This window comes from Chrysemys picta, chromosome 2, assembly GCF_011386835.1.
Source record: "Chrysemys picta bellii isolate R12L10 chromosome 2, ASM1138683v2, whole genome shotgun sequence".
Classification (NCBI taxonomy): Eukaryota; Metazoa; Chordata; order Testudines; family Emydidae; genus Chrysemys; species Chrysemys picta.
Window position 1 is genome coordinate 182412633 of NC_088792.1, and position 11110 is coordinate 182423742.

At 42.3% G+C, this 11110-nt stretch overlaps 1 protein-coding gene across 1 annotated transcript in view; it reads left to right on the forward strand.

The window, feature by feature from the left end:
* The window catches only part of RNF182 (ring finger protein 182), a 40253-nt gene extending 35378 nt beyond the window's left edge, over positions 1–4875 (forward strand). The window contains exon 2 of the mRNA XM_005308561.5: positions 1057–4875. Coding sequence (XP_005308618.1) covers positions 1284–2021 — 738 coding nt within the window. The 5' untranslated portion in view covers positions 1057–1283 and the 3' untranslated portion in view covers positions 2022–4875. The remainder of the gene's footprint in view (positions 1–1056) is intronic.
* The last annotated feature ends 6235 nt before the right edge of the window (positions 4876–11110 follow it).

An 11110-nucleotide genomic window follows, 5' to 3' on the forward strand; every position in this document is an offset into this window, starting at 1 on the left:
AGGGGTGGGGCTGTGGGCGGGGTCATAGGCAGAAGTGGGGGGAGGGCCCACCCATTTGCTCTGGCCCTGGGCCCTGGGCCCTGGGAAATTTTAATCCGCCTCTGCAAGCACAGCTCAGCTGGATCAGAGTATTAGGACAGGGTGTTCCTAGTGGCAAGTAGCTAGCTGTGTCCACACTGTCTCTGGTACTCTGCCAGAGCATGAATTTGCTGTGGTCTTCAAAACATGTTGTGAAACATAGTTTTTTGGCCAAGAATGTGAATGAATTTGGGGTAATATTATGGGAAGTTTTTTGCCCTCTGGCACATTGCACTGGTTTAAAGAGGTTGACAATTATTATTATCCAATGTAGGCAGCATTGGTTAATATTTTGTATTTAATATCTGTAACATGCCCCAAAGCCAGGATAATACACACAATATCTGTTACATAGCGGGACTTGTTTCTTTATGTCAGCACAACCCAAGCTGCAGGTCCTGATGGCAGAAACCCCACCCAGTACAAGGGGTGCAGCAATGCAAGTTTCCTACAACCTTCTTTCTAGTTAGGGGTCTACAACCAGTCATCACAGCATAGAAAGTCAGAAGCACCAGGAAAAAAGGGACAGGGCACTTGGGAGATGTACTGGTTGGGCTCAAAATATATTTTTAAGGGGGACTGTTGACTGGCTAGTAAAAGCCCACACCTCATTGCCCTGTGAGTTTGACTTTGAGGCATAATGGAAAAGAGGTGCGCTTACAGCTGTGTAAGCTGTAAAGAGAGAAAAATAAAAAACAGGGTCCTAGATAAGTGAACAAATCTAACAGAACGAGGATCCAATAAGGGTTTAATGGGGTTAGAGAGGCAATGGGGCTGCACACGAGACTAAAGATACATAAATGTCTGGAGTGGTATAAAATTTTATAATCAGCAAGGTTGCTGTGTATGCCCTGTCTGACACACAAAAACTATTTTAAGAATGCTTTTAGGGAGCTTTTTAAATGTTGTTGGGAAGATAAAGCTGTAAAAGACTTGTCAATTCAGTGCTAACAATGCTAGACTCTCTTTCCTCTACAGAAACTCCACATTGTCTTGTTTACATGGATCCATGGCACAGAGTGAAGGACACACAGTACAAAGTCATTGACAGAAGCTGAAAATGAATGAAGATTACTGGTACTTGTGATGATGTTTTCCTGACTGATATGGGTGATGTGATAATCTGAGAGGCGCCCTAATAGCATCCTTAGTGAAGCATTTATTTTTGACTCCCATCATCATATGTCTACAAACCATTAGAAGAAATGATCAGTCAACTACCAGAGGATACTGTGGAGTCCCAGGGTTTAGATGAGCTTGAGTGCAAGATCTGTTACAACCGCTATAATCAGAGACAAAGGAAACCAAAAGTGCTGGAGTGTTGTCACAGAGTATGTGCCAAATGCCTTTGCAAGATCATAGACTTCGGGGACTCTCCTCAGGGAGTCATAGTGTGCCCATTCTGTAGGTTTGAGACATGCCTGCCTGATGATGAGGTTAGTAGTCTTCCTGACGACAACAACATCCTTGTGAATTTGGCTTGTGGGGGAAAGGGGAAGAAGTGCCTACCAGATAATCCTACAGAACTGTTGCTAACTCCCAAAAGGCTGGCATCTCTTGTTAGCCCTTCTCACGCTTCCTCCAACTGCCTGGTTATAACCATCATGGAAGTGCAGAGAGAAAGCCCACAGACTCTGAACTCCACCCCGGTGGTGGAATTCTACAGGCCCACGAGTTTTGACTCTGTTGCAACTGTATCCCACAACTGGACAGTGTGGAACTGTACATCCTTGCTCTTCCAGACCTCAATTCGAGTGCTCATTTGGTTGTTAGGTTTACTATACTTTAGTTCCTTGCCTTTAGGGATCTACTTACTGGTATCTAAGAAAGTCACCCTGGGGGTCGTTTTCGTCAGCCTTGTTCCTTCGAGCCTTGTTATTCTCATGGTTTATGGCTTTTGCCAATGTGTATGCCATGAGTTTCTGGACTGCATGTCTTCTTGATAACAAATATAGTCAAATAAGATACTGCCATGTTTGTAGCATAATTTATCTTCTCTGTTGTATTCTTATTTATTATTATTATTCATCACACTAAACAGAAGCAGTAGCCACAATTTTATGGTCCATTTATTTTGTTTTTTAATTTTGCTTTGATATTTATTGTGCTTTGTTCTACTTGTTCATTATACTAACCAATGGAAATAAAATTTACATGTCAATTTTTAAGGTTAAGCTATAGGAAAAAAAGCAAAATTGCCTAACCTGATGCTGCTGCCCTTATTCAGATAAGTAGCACTGGTCTTCAACTGGATTAGTCACGTGCGTCAGAGAAGCAGGACCAGGCCCTTGGAAGACATTGGAACATTAGGCATCCACCCAGGCAAAGCCTATATTATGTTCTGTTTTGTCATGTGTTATGTCTGTTAGTGAATTAAGTCTCTTTGTTGTTTATTATAAGAACAAGACAAGATACCATAGGTTCCACCAGCCTTTGTTATAGCACAAATCTTTGTTGGAGATAATTGGTTACTGACTTCCCTTTCTCCACTTAAAAGACAGTAGCACCCTGGGGTAGGGAGAGTCAAGATGTCTTCTTGTCTTAGTAGAAAAATCTCTTGCGTACATCTCCCCCCCATACACCCACCATGCATGCAATTCTCCTTATGCTTGCAGCTCCCCTTGAGACTCCACCCCAAGACGCAACCACGCATGCTCACTCCCCAGGGCCGGCTCTAGGCACCAGATGAGAAAGCACTTGCCTGGGGTGGCACATTGGCTGGAATACCGCCCCTTACAATCTTGGGGCGGCACATTCCGGCTGCCCTGCCGTGGTTCTTTTTTTTTGCGTTGGCAGCCTGGTCCGCAGCTCCGGGGCTCCTGGCCGGCTCCCTGCACTCCGCCAGTCCCAGCCCAGCCCTGCAGGGGCACGGACCCCAGCCCGGGGGGCAGGAACTAGCTATCCCCGCCGCTCACTGTGCCACCGGGCTCCCCGGGATGCACCACTCCCCGCCGCCTGCACCGGCCTCCGCCTTCCACGCTGCTCTGAGCTCGGCCCAGCCGAGCCACCTTTAAAGGAGTGGCTGAGCCAGCACCTCCTGCAGCCCCTGGGGGCTCTGCCTGCCCAGCCGGGAGAGGCAGCCCAAGACCGGGGGGGGAGCCCCTCTCGCCCGGCTGCGAGGCGCCGCCCTTCACCCCCCTGCGAGCCGCCTTGACCACGCTCCCTGCGGCTGCTGGGGTTTTGGGGGGTTTTTTTTCGTTTTTTTTTTGCTTGGGGTGGCAAAAAAGCTAGAGCCGGCCCTGTCACTCCCTCATGAGCAGCTTATTTCTATGTGCACTCCTTACTTGCCCAACTCCTTTGGACTTCCCTTCACCGATTCAAAGTTCTCCTATGAATTGCTCTAACCATGTCCCATTAAACCTTCACTCGCCGTGTGCATTTCCACCTCTATAAAACACATTAACCCCATGAGTTCCCCTAGTAAGACACTTTACCAACCTTATGGATTCTCACCTTCTGGTAGATACACAAGAGAACCTCTCTTAGTTCCTTTAGCTGCAAGACAGACTTTTCTCTTCCATTGGGTGACTGGCCCTCTCATTTATAAATGATGCCAATTTAAGAAAAATGATAGATACGTGTATCTGCTTTCTGGTTCCCAACTTCACAGTGGGATACTGTCAGGAAATGTTGTAGGCCTAATAAAGTATTTAATTTAGGGCTCAGTCCTGCAAGATGCTGAGCTCCCACTGACTTCTCTTAGAGTTGATGGCAATCTGCAACTCAAAGGCTCAGGCTCTTACAGTGGGTGAACACCATTGACTTTGGTCATTACTAATGATTTACCAGCCTAGTTGCAAACAGAATCAGACCCTATAAAATTGGGTTGGTTTTTAAAGTCAGTTTTTTTAACTCGTAGAAGACCACAAAAATGAAAAGGAGTGGTTAACGTTCAAGGGAATAAATAATGCTCGTTGAGAATATAACTAAGGCTCTGTTCTCCTAGGCACAACAGAGCCAAAAAGGAAAAGGAGATGCATATCAGTGCAAGCATAGTTTTGGGACTACATGCAAGGTTAGTGAAGCATGAAGGGGAAAGGTGCAAGTAATGCAAAGACCAAATGCACTGCCTAACAAGGGTCTTAAAGCAAATCCATGTATTGCAAGATGGAGATAGGACAAGGAAAGCATAACGTGGATTTGTTGCCACCTTAGGTGATTTGAAATCGGATTAGCCCAGTTTGTGAAGACGATTCAAATCACTTCTACAGTTTCATTCCTATTAAAGACAGAAAAAAGGTGACAATTAAAATGTACCACTTTTCTTCACACTAAGGAAGTGTATAATAATATATATGTACAAGAAGAAAAGATGTAGCGGAGTATAGTTTTTCAAGTATATGAGATTACAGGGCTATGTACTCAATGGTTAAAGGAAATGTTTTAGACTTTTCAATAATCCATTGCTAATAATTAACATTAAAATATTTTCATATTTCTTAGAAAGGGGTATTACTAAATTACCACTTTTAATGCTTGCAGTAAAGCATGTGTAGTCAGATGAGCTGGCTACAGCACAGGTAAATCACATGGTATAACTAATCCATAAAGTTCAGTATCCAAACCAGAGGCAAATGTGAGAAATATGCACCACCACCCCAGAAAAAAATATATATAGTTTTTAGAGTATACATAATGTTTGGAAAATGTGTGTGTCTGTGGCAGGGATTTACATATTTGTAGGGTTTTCCTGTTCAATTTGTCTGAATGTAATATCTCTAATAAATAGGTGGCTGACACAGGAAGAAATTTCTGCAAATGTGTGCCATGTATGTATGTATTACAACTGTACAACGTGTCTGCAGTGCTATCTGTCTTTCCCTGTCATTTATTTTTAAAATTTTTAATGTTACCCATGAGTTATCTTAGCTCCAGACCCATTATTTTACTATTTGGGTTTAAAACATAACTTAATATCAAGTGGATGATGACAATCTTTTGCCTACTGCTCTACAAGTAAAAAAAAAGTACACTGACTGTAATACTGTAAACAGTGCCAAAGAGTATGGCTTGGCCATTAAATTGTATTTCTGCAGAATCTACAAGTTTGCTTTCTCTGACATCTAGTTAAAGGTACACTATTATTCTAGTTCACACTTTAATATTAGGTCACTCAAAAAAGTGGGAATATGCAGAAACTGATTAAATAGCTATCCTGCTACTCAGCTGGAGCACATTATTGTTCTCGAGGTCTCATAAAAATTCTTATATGACTTGTAATGGATCCAATCAGAATTGTCAGGAGGTTCTAACTCTCAATTATTTTTGGAGAGGATGAGAGAAGTTATTTGCTCTGTTATCAAAGTTAAAAGAACAATACCATCTGTTTAATTTACTTTCATTCTCCATTGTTTAAAACATTATCTTAATGACTGAGAACTATAAACACGGAAAACATTGTGAACTGATTCTCTGTGATGCTGAGCTCACTTACATTGGAGTAAATCAGGAGTAACCCTATTGAAGTTAATGGTGTTACACTGGTGTGAAATCAATGTAAATGAGAACAGAATCAAGCCCTACTTGCTTACCTCCCAATTTTATCTCACTTCACCAATATTAAACTTTCCATGAACAGTCATTTCTGCCGGAGCTGAAGTTAACATGGTTCTTGTTTGTGTATTTGTTGATACAGTTCTGTTATTAAACATACTTAATTGTTAAAGCACATCTAACAACAGAGTTTACCATATTGCTCTCTCCGTTTAGACCCCCCAAATCAGGGGTTCTCAAACTTCATTGCACCACGACCCCCTTCTGACAACAAAAATTACTACAGGACCCCAGGAGGGGAGACAGAAGCCTGAGCCCGCCCGAGTCCGGCGGCCTGGCAGGGGGGCCAAAGCCCAAGCCCTGCCACCCAAGGCAGGGGGCCCAAGGGCTTCAGTCCAGGACAGGAGGCCTGTAATCTGAGCCCCGCCACTCAAGGCCAAAGCCTGAGCTCCGCGGTGGGGCTTGGGCTTCAGCTTCAGGCTGCCCCGGGCGCTGCAAGTCTAACACCAGCCCTGGCAACCCCATTAAAACGGGGTCACACCCCACTTTGGGGTCTCAACCCACAGTTTGAGAACTGCTGCCCCAAATATTGTGGACTTTATTCTCTGAGGCCTTGAACATTATGTAGTTTTTGTACCTATGCAAAGTGATTATAAGATGCTACTAGTAGATGTGTAGTGAAATCTGATTCGATAGTTCTTTACACCCACTTTGCACTGGTGTAAATAACTACATGATGTTCATGGCAGTGGAGGATCGGACCCTGTCGCTACTGTTTTGTATTTTTACTTTCTCGGTGACAAAGCAGCTGATTGTAGAATTAAAAGAAACATTTAGGATCAGACTGATTTCCTATCCAATTTTTAATAATTTAAAGGCATGTATTATATTTGTGGCCTCAGCTGCATGATAGAGCCCTTTTCACAGGACTGACCAAAATGAAAACTGATGTCTTTGACATAGCGGCTGTCCAAGTTCTGTCATATCAGTTATTTATACAGCTGAGTAAGTGTGCATGCTACTGTAAAATAGATATGATGGGTGAAATCTAGGCCCCATTGAAGACAACGGGAGTTTTGCCATTGATTTCAATGGAGTCAGGATTTCACAGTGTGTCCACCAAAGAGCAGAGTCCTTGTGCAGAGAGATTATAATCATCTAAAGGCACAAATGAGTCCAAAACAGTGTAAAACATAACAGACAAGTATCATACAGGACTAATCAAAGAAGGGTGATTTGAGAAGGGACATGAGAAAGGAAAATTGGTGGTCTCTTAGGAAGGGGTCTCAGTCTCACTTGCTTTCAGGGCACGGAGCCATTGTTTATAGTGGCTCCAAAGACTCCTAATATTCACCTTCTTCGGGTGGAGAAGAGCCTTTCCCAACAGCCCAAAGGCACTCAAAGCAGGTAAGTCTTTAACTTTCCTATGAGAGATATTTTTGCAGGGGTTGTGAGAAGTACTCACCCCGGAACAGACAACCCTTCATACCCTACCACTCTATGGTAAGATATGAATCAATCGGCAGCTGTGTGGCAATTCTGTTCTAATACAATGTCTTGATTTCTGTTATAGAAACTGAGAGGGGAAGGCTTAATCATTCCGTTTGGATGGAGTTGGTACAGGTGAATGATAGGTATACACTGTACCATTTAACAGATACATTTAGATTGGCATATATTGTTTCTCAGACTTTGTCACAGGCATTCTTCCTCCTCTTAGAAAAATATACTTAGGTACCCTCCATGTAATTTATTTTAAATGTGGTGGAGGGGAGAATGTAGCCTTCACTGGCGAAATGGAGGGGGGAATTGGGCATTTTGGAATTATATTTTTAAAACATTTAAAGTGGATAAGGTAGCCTGTTGTATTTTTTTTCTTGTTCATTTCCACTTTCAGATGAGCAAATTAGGCATTACCTTTCAAGTACTACCAGTAAATATTCACTATTGGAGATTCCATTCTATCAAGCAGTAAGCAAAACCATATATATTCCTTTTCTTCTCCATCTGAAACCATTTTCCCTGGGGTTTTGCATCAGCTTGCCAATAAAAAGTTGGAGCCGCACAGTTTAAGAAACACTGGCACAGAAAATACACCTACTGTGGGTTTTTGTCAAATGTTAGCCAATACATGAAAGTACAGCTGTTTAGTTTTATGAATAAGCTGTTGGATTTTTCTAATGGCTGAATTTTTATATTTCAACAGCAATTGCACAACAATGATTTCACCCACTAATCAATCTTAGCAGTCATTCCCATATTGATGTATCCTGTTCTACAAAGCATTAGATATTATTCCTTAAACAAAGGGAAATCATGTCACAGTCTGAATTGCTAGCACAAATTTAATTTGGTATCAAATTCAAATGATGGTATATTGTGTTTTGCAAAACTACAGCTGAAATCCACTTACTCTATTTACACATCTTCCATAAATTATACAAATTGGCTTGTATAAAAAAAATCCATTGAATCAGAGAAATTAGATATAGAAAAAGCCTATTTGGCTAGCTTGTCCCTTTTCTGTGCCACTGCAGCATTGTTTCTTCCGCCATATAGAAGAGTGCTTTATCTAGTCTAGTTTTAGATAAGCAATGTGGCCTCCACCCCTTCTCTTGTGGGATTGTTCCACTATCTAACAGACATCACTGTTAGGAAATGCTTTCTTGATATCCAGCCCTATATTTTCCTTTGCTTAATGTAATCCCTATACTCCATTTATATCCCCTTGAAACAACATTTTAACTTATGTGAAATCTGTGCTTGTGTGTCATATTTATCTTTTTCATACTGTGGTTGAATAGGTCATATATTCGTGTTGTTCAAATAGTATAATAAATAAGCAAGCAGTTGGTACCAGGCTAATATTTCATTGAGAAGTGATGCTATGTATCAATGGATATGTTTTTCCTGGCAAGTCACTGCTGACACTTATGTCCTGATTTAAGAGTGAAAAATGTCAAGTGATACTGAAAGATTATGCCATCCCAAGGGCCTACATGGCAATATTCTTGATCCTCTAGGACAGTGGTCTCCAAAGAGGGGTGCGCACACCCCAGGGGGTGCGCAAGAGGATCCTTGGGGGTGCGCGGCAGGAGGAGCGCTTTTTTTTTTTTTTTTTGCTTTGGCAAAAATGGTAGAGCCTGCGCGGCGGGGGTGCGTGCTCAAAAATTTTTTACTGATAAGGGTGCGTGATCAAAAAAGTTTGGAGACCACTGCTCTAGGAGATGTTGAGTACACTGCCTAGATAGAACTAAAAAATGGGTTACTTTACTAGAAATACACATAATAAAAATCAAATCCTTTTGATAAGTAAAGCTGTATATACCTGGACCACCCATGGCAAAACTCTTGCCTCTACACAAAATGAAACTCAGGTTAATTACCTTTCATGATAGAATGGCTTATGCTGACATTACAACTCAGATATGAAATCTGGTTCAATTTTAAGGAGGCCAATTTCAAAAGATGTCTTTGCAGCTATATCTGCGACATCCGATCCATGTGTAAAAACTCTGATTCAATGGACATATTACATTGTCAATATAATTATAATTCACTAAATAAGCCTTTGTTTATTTCAAATGACAAGAACCAGGAAGGTGGCTGAGGCAAGTTCAGACTGTACAGGTATTTGATATAACTCTACTGATCTCCTCTCATTAGCCAGTTATTTTAAAAGTGTGCTAATACACATTCTATAAGCAATAACTAACGTAGTCATAGTGCACACTTCTGAGGTGACTGAAAGCATTTGGTCTTTGGTATGAATATCTAAAATGCATCTGATTGTCCAGCATAACTATACTTCTTGTTATGGGCTACTATTTACTTAATAAAATACGTGGTGCAAGGAAATGCAGTACAGACTGCAAGATATGATAGCTGCAACTTGATAACTTTACTAATACATTTATACAGTATGTATTTTCTGTGTGTCTCTCTAAATAGGCCTCTTCTAATAGGTGTACCCATCAAAGGGGGAGTGGATTCCATGGGAATATTTAATTATCACATAGAGGATATGGAAATTAGCTCAATAAAATTTGTGGCCTGGTGGTCTCATAATGTAGTAAAACCAAAACATTGCTGGACTGAGAGGCTGCTTATTAAAGCCAAAATGAAAACCACATCAGCCTGCACATTTTGAGATTAAAATCAGCTTCCTACTCCCCACTAATGCTCCTTGGGGCCTGCAACCTTTCCCTGCAACCCATGGCTATGGCCTTACTTACCATTAAGTCAGCTCTACTGCTGCAGTTACCCCCCTTTTATGGCCGTGGGGTCAGACAAGGTTTAGGACAATCCTCTGAGGTTGATTTTAATAATCTGACCAATGAGGGGGGGGGGGGGGTGGAGTAACAATCTCTAAGTGCTATATGACTCCTCCATTTACCATTGTCATGCCTTCACCTCTCCCCATTACCCCTATCATCCCATCCTAGAATTCCAGATGAAGGAGAGAATCTCCCTTGACAGTAAGCTTTCCCCCTCACCACCACTCCCCCGCCCCACTTTATTTCATCTCTTATTTCTTCAAGCCTCATGGTCCTTTTCTTGTTCGCCCTGGCAGACTTAGGGATGGAGCTGTTAGCACCATTCAGGTTGTAACCCTTTTAAATTTGTCTTCCCTGTTGACTGGCATTTAATCAAGCTGAAGGAAAACTAGCCCCCTACTTTACCATTTAGGGGCTTCAGTTTCAGCATGGTTGAGCACCTGCAGCTCCCACTGAAGTCAACAGTACACTGGGCCTAGGTACTCCTAGGACTTTCCTTCACCAGGCTCAATGGAATCTCCCAATGCCCTTCTAGGAGTTTAGCTGTCATAGGTGGTAATGAGTGCGGTGAGGCCGCAGACTTTGTTCCTGAAGATAGGCTCAGGGTACATCTACACTACAGCGGGGAGTCGATTTAAGATACGCAAATTCAGCTACGTGAATAGCGTAGCTGAATTCGACATATTGCAGCCGACTTACCCCGTTGTGAGGACGGCGGCAAAATCGACTTCTGCCACTTTTTGTCGGCGGCGCTTACTACCACCTCCGCTGGTGGAGTTAGAGCGCCGATTCGGGGATTGATTGTCGCGTCCCGACGGGACACGATAAATCGATCCCTGAGAGGTCGATTTCTACCCGCCGATTCAGGCGGGTAGTATAGACCAGACCTCAGTCTTGAAAAAAAGGGGTGGTGCAGAAAGCCTAATTCAACATTCCACAGCAACTGGAGTAGGCTCTTTCTCCACTGAACAAGGATTAGCCTCTGTGGTTCTGTCCCAGGAGGCTAGTGGAACAGCAACAAATTTCCGTGGGCCAGCAACAAATTTCTGATCATCAGTCCTGACAATTGTTAAATAAAATAATGGTTAAATACAGTTGTGTCAGCTAAGCTTTAAAAAACAGACGGGCAGGCAGTTATCCTCTGCATGACAAGGTCTAAGAATCAGAAGGAAGCTAAAAGAGAGGAAGTCACAGTGACAAGGGCAGCATGTAACAAAGTCAGGTAGATGGAATGTAACTTGACAGTAGGAGAGGCTTTAAGG